General features: G+C 27.7%; 1 protein-coding gene across 9 annotated transcripts; it reads left to right on the top strand.

Moving 5' to 3' along the window:
• The first annotated feature begins 1,238 nt into the window (after positions 1 to 1,238).
• Positions 1,239 to 14,468, top strand: LOC112602577 (WD repeat, SAM and U-box domain-containing protein 1-like). Of its 9 annotated transcripts, none has more exons than XR_003115115.1 (17): positions 1,239 to 1,383; positions 2,557 to 2,728; positions 4,511 to 4,656; positions 5,466 to 5,680; positions 6,650 to 6,873; positions 8,104 to 8,206; positions 8,477 to 8,556; positions 8,692 to 8,825; positions 8,898 to 9,069; positions 9,926 to 10,068; positions 10,593 to 10,792; positions 11,437 to 11,645; positions 12,280 to 12,370; positions 12,889 to 12,962; positions 13,338 to 13,371; positions 13,741 to 13,994; positions 14,140 to 14,203. XR_003115115.1 is itself a non-coding variant. In XM_025350726.1 (17 exons), exons 1-17 carry the CDS (start codon positions 1,250 to 1,252, stop codon positions 14,301 to 14,303), a joined length of 2,415 nt encoding a protein of 804 aa, XP_025206511.1. In that variant the 5' UTR covers positions 1,239 to 1,249; the 3' UTR covers positions 14,304 to 14,468. The 9 variants fall into 9 exon arrangements, 8 of the variants coding, with proteins under 8 accessions (XP_025206511.1, XP_025206512.1, XP_025206514.1 ...); XM_025350726.1 differs by having other exon boundaries at positions 13,741 to 13,860; positions 14,140 to 14,468; XM_025350727.1 differs by lacking the exon at positions 13,338 to 13,371 and having other exon boundaries at positions 12,889 to 12,966; positions 13,741 to 13,860; positions 14,140 to 14,468.
• Positions 14,469 to 15,300: the final 832 nt, after the last annotated feature.

Below are 15,300 nucleotides of genomic sequence, written 5' to 3'. Positions count from 1 at the left end.
GGAATAGAATTGAACTAACTACTAGCTAAAAATGGTGAAAAAATTATGCTCAGTTACAGCTACATGTATATCGTATAATATACGATATACATGTAGCTTATAAGGTATATTATACCTTAAAAGTTACAACTTCATTAAGTATTTTGAAGATAATTCATCAACATGAAATTTAAGTGGTTGGTATATTAATATTTTATAGTTGAAATGGACTCCATTAAACTAAATAAATAAACCATGTCTCGTATATTTCTATATAGATACTATTTGCCTGGCTCGATGAGGGGTAAACAAAAAAAAGTAGTGAAAATATGTATACGTATTATAGAAAAGTGTTAACGTATTGAATAATACAATTACAATGGCACAGCTACGTGCTAAACAGCTTTTATAATCGAGTAAAATATGAATGACCCGTCTACCAAAAATATGGATTTGTAATTCCTATAGAATACATTTTTTTATTGAAAAAATAATGTTGTCATAATTTATAATTTATAAGCTAACTTGAGACAATTGCCTTGAAATAACCTTTTCCACTACAATAGTACACGTTAGTATTGTATTATGGCAAAGTGTATATAGCGAATTTGACAATTTCACGATTAAATTAAGTATATTTCATGATATTTCATTTACACTCCAAACCCTTTAGTCTAGAGCCCAGAGGATTCAACCGGTGTGCCGTAAGCGCCATTAAAGTGTGACGCAATAAAAACTATTAATAGTTTTATAAGTATGTATTCGTCAGTATTATTATCGATATTCGGTAAAAACTAATGAATATCAAACATAAAGCTAGGCTAAATTATTAATCATATGGATTGGTGTGCCGCGAAAATTTTTTAAGAGATGAAGTGTGCTACATTGTTAAAAAGGTTAAAAGCCACTGCAGTAGACCGTCGATATCTATTCGAGTCTTGTAATGTATACTACTGCGGTCAGTGGTGTTGCGTTATATTACACATTTATATAGTATACCTACGTAAAAATAAGCTACCAACTCGGAATTAATAATAAATATTGGTATATCAATCGAATAATTGTATATGATATTCTGTAGCAGGTGGTCGCGTGAATGTCGCACTGGCGTGTATAATAACGATGCGCCGTCGACATGCAGCAGGCACTCTATACCTACTTGTAAATATATATTACTTTAATACAATATATTTCTATATATTGTACCTACGTGCTCTCTATATGATATTTTTCCGCGTTAGTGCAGTCACGGCCTTTGCGCCACGCCGTCATGTCCTCGGCCGCCACCACTTGCGCAGCGGACGTTTCCGTTGCCGCCAAACGTATCCAGACGATTCATAAACACGCCAGTGACGTGACCAAATGTTGTTTTTCCAAACGATTTCATCTGGCCATCGGGTCAAGGTAAGATCATTTCGTTGTCATAAGTTCTTCAACCATCTACGTATGTATTTTATTATATAATATAAATATTATATTACGTTTTACACAAGGGGTGGGTAACGGGACTGAAGTTCTTAGATACTCATTTGAAAATAATTTTTTTGAGTATTATAATTTATTTATTCAATAAAAGAATCGACGTAATATATACTTTTTAGCCTCTCACAGTTAATATTATCCAATAGTTTATAATACTAATACGTACGTTTCACTTGCGATGAAAAATTCAGAAAATATTTTACTTGGAAATTAATTCGAATAGGGTTTGTTAACCTAACTTTACTATTAATATATTGAGTGGAAAATTGTTAAGTAAAAAACAAAATATTCTGATTAACCTCAAATAAAAGTTTTACAAAAATGTTGAAGATATGGGTGAGTCATTATATTTTAGGAAATTCGAACTTTCTTTTGTTTTTAATAATGCCAAGTGTAATAGATAATTTTCTTTAAAAGAATCGGATGGGGCATGTTTACACCATGCGTCAATAAATATTGATAAATTATTTTAATATACTGTGATTAACATCAAATAAAAAAATATACATCAATAGCAACGTCTTATTTTTAAGCCTAAATCAATATTTAACACCATAAAACACGAGTCCGTTTATTGACTATAAATTATAACACTGATTAAATATCCTATTACATAGACCTTGCCAAAAACCATGAACGTAAACGTATTGGTTCGTCCTGGTATCATTATAGAACGCTTCGATGGTTCTTTTTTTTTAAGACGTCAAACGATTGGACTATTGATAGAGTTATCTGTTTTCATTTAGAATAGATCTATGTATAATATATGACGTATTACCTTGGTTTTAATGAACCGGCGTACACACATATATTTTACATCGCGTTTAAATATATTTAGACATTTTATAAATAAATAAAATAAGGCATATCTTAAACGTGATCGCCGCTGTTTAAGTAAGAGCGTGATTTATGTTACAGCTAACCTGTAATTTAGATTATAGAAATCGATACTTATGTTGAACGAATGATTAGTGTTTAATATAGTTTAAATCGTATTATTAATGGTAATAATATAATAATTATTATGATATTGCCATGTTTTATTTATCGGATTACGTCACAAATAATTGACAAACGGTGTGATTATTGTTGCAGTGACCGGACGGTGAGCGTGTGGAAATGGCGGTCCGGCCGCGGTTTCGAGGAAAAATCTTATTCACCACTGACCCACCATAAGTACATGGTGACTTGTGTACAATTTAACGAAGATGCTACCATTTTGGTAACGTCGTCCTTAGATGGTAGCACTACGCTGTGCGATGTCGAAGTAAGAATGTACCTACATTATAATTTTATTTTTACAGTCGCGGAGGCTCGTAAAAGCTTGAAAAAACGCTCCAAAGCTATATTTTGCGAAAATTCCTTTGAATGACTAAACAGTGATGAGAATATGTGTGTATCTTTCTCACTTACCAATTGACGGAATAATACTATCCAGTATTACCCAATTTTATATTTATTTTATAAACTACATCGATTATCGATTTTATCAGGGTTAATATTTCTACAGTCTAAGTTCTATAACTGTAGTCTGTGACTTATAAACATTATATAATATTACGTGATACCTGATATTTCCTACGTCGTCATCGTTGCACGCGATTATTTTAAAAATTGAGTTTTGACTTGAATTTTAAATCCAATCCGACCGCGACATAATATTATACATTTCTTCACAATATTTATCGGTTCGATAAAGCCTAGTTATAAAACATTTTAATCACGTCTACAGAAATGTATCCTTATCGTACAACATCTAATTTGCTGCCAACATTTGAACGCATAAGAATTATTGGCTTTCTCCTTATAGAGTTATTTTTTTTAATTCCACTAATGATTATCACAAACACACATGCTATACACAAGACACAAATAAATGTATACATTGTTATAAAACAACGAAACTATCTATTAAAAGTAATCGTATATATGCTGTGTATATAATTATTTCAATCCCATAAATATAAGCTGTAAATGATTATATATATTATATAATATGCAGAAGGAGTTACGCACAAATAATACTCTTTGATGTTTTTAATTCAATTAATATTATGTGACACGATTTCATGTTTGATATAATATACACGTTTTCAATAATAGATTGAAATAATTTATTAAATTTTAAACTTATAAAAAATATTTTCGTATAACATTTTGTCTGATTATTTTTATATTATTATTTAATATTTATTATACTATAATTAAATACTACATAATATTATGTTGTTAAAGCCGTAACATAATATTCAATGTTGTTCATTATAGAATGTATAAATGGTATTTAATAAATCATTATACAAAACGTAATTATTTTTTTATAATGTACGAGTGTATATACATAATTTAAAACTAATTATTATCAAATTTCATTAACGTACATGACATTTATGTCTCTAAATGTTTTATGTCATCCTTTAAATGATAATTTCATCAGTTGCTTTTAAATATTTTTATTTGACGAAATTTTTTTAATCTTCGATATTTTGTATATCTACATCATATACTTGAAGTATTATTTACCTATTTACCTATTATAGTTTCGTCGGTAAATCTATGGCTGCTTGAGAAATTTGCTTGATTGTAGATTCCTTTTGAAAATAATAACTGAAACCTATAAAGTCTAAATAAAATATAATTTTAAGTAATTGATATTTTAAATATAACTTAACTTTAAACAAATAGTTTATAACTTACGAGTATTAATTGAATTTACAATACCCCATACAATCATTATGTGTATTTGTATACATAAAGTTAAAATTTAAGACATGTGTTGGTCATAAGTATTTATTTTATTTCTGCCTGTACGTGTATACTTTTGTCACTTACATAGGCAATAGGCTTAACTAAATATCCTAGTTTCAAATTTCGAACTGTATAGTATTATATTAGTATTATATTCAAAAGGATATGATAGTTCATTAGTCCATTACTTCACTTATTATTGTATTGATTGAGTATTAATATTAAATATCATATCTAAAATTTTAAATATAACAAATTAATCATAACACCTTTTATGGATTTTATAAAATATAAATTTTAGACAGGGAAAATTGTGCACACATTTGTTCAAAACAGTTGCGGTGGTATAAGATCGTCGTGTTTTGTGAGAAATTATAAATATTTTGTATCTGCTGGTGACAATGGAACCATGTGCGTGTGGGACATGTTTAGACGAGTTCTGGTCAGGTATACATAATTTTCATAATATTATAATTTATATTGAAGTATAATGAGGTCGTATTTAAAATAAATATCATAACTAATTATTTAATTTCAATGACGCTCTAACGTTTTCGATGCGTGCACCAAAAATAATAACACGAAAATAAAAGTTTTAAGTGAGTATTCTTATAATACAATTAGTTAATCTTTTAATAAATTATAAGTTGATAGATTTAATTTTTTCCGACGTACTAGTTTTATATTTTTTAATTTAATGATTATATTTAAATATAAATATTAACTACTCGTTTTGTTAATTTATTTATGAAATAATTTATAAATATTGCGAAAAAGTTCATGTTTTTTTTTTTTTTTTTTTTTTTTAACAACAATAAATTAATAATTTTTTTAAATTACACATCAGTGATTAATGATCATACATCACAATCCAGTATAGAGCTTATTGTCGTTGGTCGTTGCTCATAGGTCATTGTATATTTTTATAGCATTATAGAATTTCATTTAACTAACGTCAGTGTCATAGTCATTGAATGGCGTGTTGAATAGGCAATTTAGGTGCATAGCTGTTAATATCAACAATTATTATTATTGTAATAACTAATAACTTTGAATAGAAATTCTATTTACCGGCTAGATATGAACATAGATTCTGATTTCTGATTTATACTTCCACTTTTTGAATTTATCAAGAAAGCTAATTTCGGTGTTATTATTACGAAAATAATTAATATTCTTTTCATAAAATTTGAAGTCTTTATAAAAACATAATTTTTATTTCGCATATACTATTTACGGAACTTTCTTATTTACAGGACAGTTACGGCGCACGAAGAAGCTATTTCGATGGTATGTTGTTCTATAGACTCGAGAATAATGTTGACGGGTGACACAACGGGGGTGGCCAAAGTGTGGTCAGTCTCCGAGCTGACCGATACTTGCGGAAAAACTACTCCTTTAAACATATTATTTGACTGCCACGATATGGGTGTGAATTCTGCCGACATATCAACTGTCACTACAATAACAAGTGAGTGACATGTCATTAAAAGTATCAATAAGTTTTTGAAAAAAAACTATGAACATAGAAACGGTTTGATTATTTTAATAAAAGCTATAGAATTTTTCACCATCATATTTGATATACATTAAACAATTATGATAAAACATTTTAATAATAAATATGTTTATAGAATAGACATTTTACGGTATTTTAAATTGAAATACACTGCACTATACCTAATATATTATTAAATATGTGGTGATATGGCTAGCTGTTTATTTTCGTAGTAAAGAATTCGGATGTGTTATCATTAATTATAAATTACAGACGGGTTGAATAATAATTTATTCAGAGTATTGATTTGAAATTATTTGCTTTATAGTTAATAATTAATTTCTATATTATTTGCTGTGGTTTTTTATACTATAACTCAGAAATGTCTTAATATTTATTAAAACAAAATAATAATAATTTTATATATTAATATAGCTTATAAAAAATGCTGTATATTGTGTTTTATATTTTTAAATGTTTAAAAATAAATTATATAATCAAGCTAACTTAATATTATAAACATTTTTAGAATGACAATAATTAATAGTATACTGCACTATATATGTATTATAATATTTTATGACGATTTACTGTCATGGTAGATCTATAAATGTAACAATATCATCATCGTAGCATGATATTTTTTCAATTTATACACAAACCAATTATCATATTTTTAACTAGTTAATCGTGTATTTACTTATTCACTACTTACTTAACTATTCGCAATACGAAAGTAAATAAAAAACATTTAATACCTATATTTATTCTACATATTTACTTAAAATTTAAGTGTAAACATTTTAACTACATAATATAGCCCTCATACCTACTAATACAATAATTTATAATAAATGCATGATTAATCCAGGTGTATACATTTATGTATTCATTGCATTTTATTTTTAAATCAGTACGCGTATATTTTTTTCAATGTTGTAGATAAGGGTAAAGTGTACAGTATACTGACATGCGGTAACGACAACTTGGTGAAAATCTGGCAACTGACTCTGTGGAAGAAAAATGCAGGTTCTCATCAGTGTGCTGTCATAATGGTTCAGTCGTTAAAAGGCCATTCATCAATAGTGACCAGTGTGTGTTTTTGCGGCGCTGACGCCACGCTGTTCGCTTCTACTTCAATGGACAAGACTACAAGGATTTGGAGGGTAACGATTTTAAATATATGCAACGATACATATTGGAGTTTTTTTTTTATTTTGAGGAAGGGGGTGGTAAAATATGAAAATATTAGCAACATATCGAGTCTACAAAAAAAGTAAGGAAGAAAGTTGTGACCTTATTGTAGTGGGTACCTTAATTAATAATTTTTTAATGGACAATAATCGTTTTATTAATGTGTAAGCATTAAATAACTACATGCCTTGATGTATTTTGGAATTATTGTAAAATTAATAAAATAAATCAAGCTCAGCCTAGTTTAAGAATAATGATTTAAAAAAATATATATGCATTGTAATTTAACAAACTAGAGTTAAAAAACAAGTTAGCGAAAAAATATCTTTGCCGTTTAACCAAGATTGTGTTTATTATGGTTAGATTAAATTATATTATTATACTCGTATACGTAACAAAACAATTCCTATTATTTTTTTATTATTATTATTGGTCAGCGGCATCTATGGCTATTAAACCTATATACAATTCCTATTTGTTATTTTAAAATTATTGTTATGAATCACTACCGAGAGTTTGTTTCAAAATAAAATCCTAATCTGGGAGTCTAATTGTGGGTTTTTAAAATGATACAATGATTATTAAACAGTATAAATTATTCAATATATTTTATAAATTGACCTTTAATAACTATCAGTCGACGTAAATTCAACTAAAATATTATGTTCTATTTTCATCATATAAATATGTAGCTAGGTACTAATAAATACAACATTGTAAATGTACGTTCAATAGAACCAATTTCGTGTTTTTATTTATTAGATTCGGTATAACTTCAGTATTATTAAACTTTGAAGTAAAAATGTTATCAGTATTTATAGTCATATTTTAAGAAACTTTAATTTTGAATTGAGATAAAAATATTAAATATAAAAATATAAAAATGCTTATAATCAACTTAAAATAAATTAAAACATCGCAAAAATCTGACATACAAACACTGATAATGTTCAAACTTTTAAATCTTATAAAAGATCTATTCACTCTAATATTAATGATGACAACATAAAATTGGTTCTGCTGATCGAAAATGTGCTACGTTGTACATTCGTAACATAGAGACAACAACAGGTCATGTGGGTGTGATGTCCTTATAAGTGGCAAATAGTCTCCCAGAACGAATCATAGTAATATTTTTTACACGGAAATGTAGTTATATAATATTATATCGTTAGAATGGTTATTTTTATTATTGTATTAAGATGGTCGAGAAAAACAATGCAGTTTGCTTACAAGTACTGGAAGGACACACCCGTTATGTTAACACTTGTGGATTCTCTCAAGACGGTTTACTGTTTGCGACTGGTAAATTGCCAACGATTCTATGACTTGTTACAATAATTCCGCGCTACACGAATGCATATTATTTGGACGATTTTTCATGAACATACATGCTCAGCATAATATTGTAATTTGTACTCGTATTGTATGTACAAAGCATTATAATATATTATGTATAAATAGGCACCTAAAAATATGCACATATTACAGTAATAAATTGAATATTTAAAACAAATTGTAACGCGTACATATTTCGTTTTATTTGTCCACGTATTTTTACGTTACGTTTTTTAGGGTCCAATGACAAGTCAGTAATTGTCTGGGACGTGAAAGGCCACTTCGATTTGAACGTAAAATTACACGACTCGTCCGAGGTGAATGTTGTTTTACTACATATTAAATATCAATAATAATAAAGTCATAAAAAATAACATATTTTATTGACGACATATTGTGTTGTATGTATGTGAAGTAAATATTCATTAATTAAATTTGTATATCGGTTTCAGGACTTAAAATCTACAGTGAACGTTAGAAGAGACATTCAAGTAGAAGTATCTCTGAGGGAAAAAGTAATGTTTACAAATGCGGTGAATTCGTGTGACTTTAGCAACGAATGTAAATACCTCGTAGCAGCCGGCAGGTAACACAATAATTGTTAATAGATTTTGAAATATTTATCTGCTGTGTCTTATATTGTTTCAAATTTTTTTAGCGATAAAACCATCAGGGTTTGGAATTTCGACGAAAACGGACGTTTTGAAGAGTGCAAAGACTCGCCGTTGTATGCTCACCATTATTCGGTGCAACATATGGTCATCTCTCCGTGCTCGTTGTACATGGCGTCCTGTTCGTTGGATGGAATGACTGTTATCTGGGATCTTAATGTAACAGTTTACAATAACCATAAATCCATATACCGAGGATTCACCATACATGTTCACTCTCTTTTTTCTTTAAAAATATAGTTATTCAAAAATCAAAATCAGATTTTTGCAGTTTTTAGATATATACTTATTACTTACTTGAAGACCATATTTTTAAGTTATTGAGGTTTAAAAAATGTCTCATTAAGATATAAACTTTTGATTTTTAAATACCTAATAATCCCTCCTTATCTGAAAATTTTTGAGTTATTTAACTTAATGTAAGTATTAAGAATAATTATAGGTCTATCATTAATGGGCTTGGAAAATAATAATTTGGTGAATATATGGCGATTTCAAAATTCTAACTAATAATATATTTGTCAAATGGTCCATAGACAATAAATACGACTAGATCAAATGTTACTTCTATGTACCTATATTTTAATTTTGTAAAATTATTTTTAAGGATTAGTATTCTTGGTTTAAACATATTTTAATAATTGAAAGCTATTTTAAATTTTAAATCAAGTATATCAAATTCTTCGAAAAATATTCCATTAAATACCTAATTTACAGTTTAAATGAAATGGAGGGAGGAAGTATTCTCACTTGAAAAACAGAAATTTGTATCACTATAGTACATACTTCTTTGATAGTACCAAAAAAAAAAATATCAAGAATTAAATAATATGGTTTTCAAGTAAATTTATTAGAAGACTTCAGTAATTTGAATTTTTATACATTCATTATTAACTGAAAAATTGAAGATAAGCACTTTGGTGAATAACTCTAAATATAACTTTTGACCAATACGTTGTCGCAATGGACATTCTCAATTATAATTTATTGGAAATTATTTCAAATCGATTTATAGACTCTAAAACAGAAAGGTTCGTTACACACTGAATACGGCGGGGCCCGATCCTGTTCGTTTTCTAGCAACTCCGAATTAATCGCAGTCGCTTGCGACAACGAAATCATATTCGTGTGGAAAATTGAAACGTTACAGCTTGTCGCGTACGTATATGATGGTTTTCAAATAACTGACAGGGTGAATTGATAGCTCTAACTTCTTGTACTTAAATATAATATATTAAAAGGGTAGTCTTGTATTCTAATTTGTGCATGTTTGTTTTATTCTAATTTTTATATTCTGTTCAAATCATCTTAACGTAATCTAACTCAACTAGTAGTTAATTATATAGTTTTATAAATTTGATTCATAAACATTAAAATAAGAAATTATTAAAAAAATATTCCGCAGCAAATAAAAATATAAATACGTCATTATGTAATTTAGAACTAATAAACTATAAATTTATATTGCAAAAAAAAAATAGTAAAAATGTATACTTTTCAAGTATATAGTTATGTTATATTAACTTCAGATTATGTAAAAAAAATAAATTAAAAAAAAAATAACACAAATTTTTTATTTAATTATAAAATTATTTCTCTGACTCTGTAAAATAATTAACACATTATTTTAAACACTATCTATGTATTATTATAAATTATAATATATATAGAAACAATTTTAGGAAGTTGTCCGGGAATGACGAAGACGTCACTTGTGTTTCGTTTAGTCCAGATTCTCGTTATTTAATGTCCGGTTGTGTGGAAGGGCACTTCCGAATTTGGTCAGTTCATCCTAAAAAGCATATAATATCTGAAACAAGTACAATTGTCTATGATAAAGCGCACGAAATTGGAATAACCTGTGCCCATTTCGCGTTCAAGAGTAAGTTTTATAGCATAAATAATAATAGTTTCAGTACCTTAATTTGCATACTTATACATTAATCACAATAATCCATGGAACTATAAGAACTAATATTTACATGTTTAACGTTTTGCGTGATTTTAGTTTAAAATTTATTGATTACAAATTAATTAAAAAATGTCTGCAGAAAAAAATAAAATGTGACAAAATAATATAATTTTGTTTAAATACAATTTAATAGTATATTAGTACTAGTACATATCCACTATAACCTCTATAGATCATATTATGATGTATAATATTATATTTTTTTAATATCACATTTTCAAAAATATCATTAAGTAGTCTGTGTATATATAGGTTTGAGGAATCTAGGTACATATTTACATGTACATTTGACATTTGTGATTTAATTGTTTTTGATGATAGCCAAATTGTAATGTAATATTATTGAAAAAAAATTGTTTATTACTCTATTCGTCCAATTTCTTTAATAAATCTTATAAATGTATAATCGACATACCAAATTTAATATATTATAATAATCGTGAAAATTAAAATCTTCGTGAATTTAATGTGTTTTTAATTGTCTTCATAATATTTACCTGTTATACAATATGATATTATAATATATATTATCATTAATTGGGCTAATATCACAGATCCGTCTAGAAAACCACGATCGATATTGATGTTGACGGGTGGCAATGATGCCATGGTAAAAACCTGGAAGCTACTGGATGACCGAATCGATTTCAAAATGAAGTTTGTTGGTCACGGTAGTGACATAACATGCGTAAAATTCCCACGGCATATTACTACGTTCTTGGCATCTACTTCACTGGATAAGACAGCTCGAATATGGCAAACGGTAGACGATAAATCACTTTATAATATTGTAATAATTGACTTTTCGTGAAAGATATGTGAAAGTGTAGGTATGCCATTTGATTTTTATTAATAACTTTGTTTGGCACAAAATATAATAAATTGTTATAAAATAATATTAATCTTTCATCTTTTACAAGTTTTAATTTTAACTTAACTTGAAATTTGAAATGTTAAAGCCATGTATATAGATTATACGTAATGTATAAGAGTAGGTAACTATAATTATTAGGCTAGTATGTTTTGACAAAATTAGAAACCGTAACCTAATAATTATGTTAAAAAAATATTTTATCCATTATTAAATCAATAATTATTGGTGGTCACATTATAGTTCTCATTAATTGACAATCATCTGTAATTCTAAAACGAAAATAAATCAATATTATTGTAAATAGGTATGTATGCGTTCATTTAATGGTGAAATTTTGAAGTTAAGCACCCCCTTTCCTATAAAAATTTCTATAAGTTCCCTTAAAAAAATATCAATCAATTATAATAAGTATTTCACTGATAAACATTTTTTTTAAATATTCTTTGAACTTAAACTTCACTATAATAGGAATTATTTAATTTTTAGCGTACAAGTATTGAAATGTTTGTTAATTTTTATTTAGAAAACTGGAGATTGTCTGCATGTTATCGATCCTAAAGATGCTATTCTCACTTGTTGCTCATTTTCATCAAATAATAAAATACTAGCTACAGGTTACTATAATAATAATAATTATTATTATTTATTACCTATTTATTAATTTATTATACACAAACGAATGAATATGCCAATGTCATATAAATAAATAGGTACTGTTTGTATAATTAAAGTCGTGTGATTTTTCAAAACAAATTTAAACAATATTTTTTTTTTTTAAAGAATATTTATTATTTTTACTAATATTTTAATAAGAAATAGACATATAATTAAATATGATATGATTTTTGAAAGATAATTTGATAAATAAACACACTACCGCAGTTAGTACTTGGTGCACACATATCGTTAAAATATTTGTTATGTACCTACTCTTCGATACGGTCGATGTACGTATGTGAACACAGCTAGAAAGCAATACTAATACACTACATATATACGTACATTGTACATCGAGTATTTTAAAATTGGTACCTATTTATTTTAAAATCATATTTTTTATTTAATGATATTGTTGTGAGACTATACGAAAGTTAATAAAATACGAACTAATGCGAAGTTAATAATATTGTAGGGTCGTTGGACAAAGCTATGTTTCTATGGAATTTACCGTTGGACGATGAAGGCGCGACGTCAATTAGGAAATCGGTAGGTAACTACATTGCATAATAATATGCAAAATATTAACCTTTCACAGTATAAAATTTATAACACAGTAAACAGCATAGCGAACACTCACCCTAAACGTACCAGTGGGCAGTAGGTATATATGCATATACGCATGAATGTAAATTATTAGTATTATTTGTCAATCGTTTTACGTAGGTATATAATGATATTGAATTGATTTTATCTTATATACTTATATATTATTATATGTATTTCATTAACTAAATACTTGATAAAATAATATGTTACGCTTAATATTTACGTAGATAGTTAAAATTAATTTCACCGACAGCATATATTTGTTATGCTATTTATAAAACGATATAATTTGTAATTTTTGTTTTCGATTGATAGACGTCATTAGAAGCATACGGACTGCGATTGAACGGTATGTAAATATGTATATATAGTATGTGTAAATACTAAATACCTACTATAATAATATATCATATTATATCGTACAAATCATTGTTCAGTACCTACTCCACTTTGCGGTGTGGTTGATTTTTTTTTAAAACGGAAACGTAGGTAAAGGAAGTATATCCTGTATTTTCATAAAACCGCTTTTTGTTCAATTTGAACAATTTTTTATGTACAAATGTGTAATATAATAAATTACGTCAATGATATAAACGAGTTATGTTAAATTTTGCCCTAAACCATAACCTAAACATTTACTTAACCTTCGTCCAACGGCCCAACCGCACACGTAATAATGGCGAAACACGGTCAAAAAAACAATTTGTTTCCTTTGCAGATGACGACAGACGAGACTTGGAAGTGGCATTGTCCAAACTATCGTCGTCGACAGACACACCCGACGAATTCATCTGTCCGATAACACAGCAGATCTTCAGAGATCCCGTGATATGTTCAGGTATACAGTCCAAGGTTTAACTCTAGTTCCCAGTTTCGTCTTTGAAGAATTCGCAAAGGTACCTATATCAAGAAGAGATTTGAAAAACGACCATTCCATTCATTCTCTGTACTTGATGATTAACAGACTAAGCGGTAACAGTAACAGAAAGAAAAAAATACAGTTGTTACTTCTATTGGGCGTAGACCCATATAAAACCGTATCAAAACTTTAGTTTATATAATAAGTATTTAAGTAATGCGTAAAAAAAAAAAATTGATATTATTTTTTTCTGGATAGACGGACATACTTACGATAGATCGGCTATGATGTCATGGTTTCGTCGAGGCAAATTCAGTAGCCCATTGACAAACGAACCGCTCGTGTCCAAGTCGATGACGCCAAACACCACCATAAAAGAAGCAATCTCAGTGTTTATCCAACAAAATCGACAACGCAAATGACCACAGAACACTAATTTTTAAATTTATCGATCCTAACTTCGTTATGTGTATGAATAACACATCATCAACTAATGTACAGTCATGATTTGGAAGTACAATATTTGTTTGATCCAAAAATTTGTTTATAGTAATAATTCGTGATATCATTAGGTATAATTGTTGTTACTCATTATGCACTTTTTTCTTAACAAATTTAATTTAAATAAACATATTTGAATTATGATTATGTGTTTATGTTTCATATACATTTGTCAGTTGTGGTTTTCAAGTGCTAAAAAAATATCTTTGGTGTTTGGGAGTTCATTATAGATTTTTAAAATACTTATATTTTGTGTATAATATGAATTAACCAGCTGAATTACCCGGCTTCGCCCGTGTGTATTTTTGTCGATAAATTTCTCGGAACAATTCATATCTACATGCCGCATGATCGGTAAGTGTATAGATTGCAGGTAGGTGGAAACCAGCGCGACCGGTTGCCATGCCACACAATAGGTACATTATTAATTAACGAATAATTTAAATTATTAATTAGTCCACTTAAACGCAACAATTTTTAAAATCCTTTTTTATTGTACGGTGAAAGTGTTAAAGGAACCACTATTCCAAATTTCGAGTTTGTAGGTTGAGCAGTTTTCGAGGTACAACGATCAGTGAGTTTGGTATTTGGATTTTATATGTATAGACTATAAAGGATAGATATAAGATAATTTTTAGTAAATCATAGGAATATTATAATATTAATCTCTATTTTTCATTAGTAATTTAAATTGTATGGTTTTTATGTTTGCATAATTAAATAATATAATATTACTTATAAATAAAATTAATACTATTGAGTAATGAGTAATAATATATTTCACGTCTAATTGACAAATACAAGATAGCATACAGTATTTTATCGATCATCTAACAGAGCATAACACATTAAATATTTAGACCTTATCATTTTAACAGTTGAAGTGGAGGCTTTATAGAATTAAATTATTGATAAAAT

The sequence above is a fragment of the Melanaphis sacchari genome, unplaced genomic scaffold (genome assembly GCF_002803265.2).
Source record: "Melanaphis sacchari strain LSU unplaced genomic scaffold, SCAv2.0 Contig8_pilon_pilon, whole genome shotgun sequence".
NCBI lineage: Eukaryota > Metazoa > Arthropoda > Insecta > Hemiptera > Aphididae > Melanaphis > Melanaphis sacchari.
This window is presented reverse-complemented; position numbering and strand designations above follow the sequence as displayed.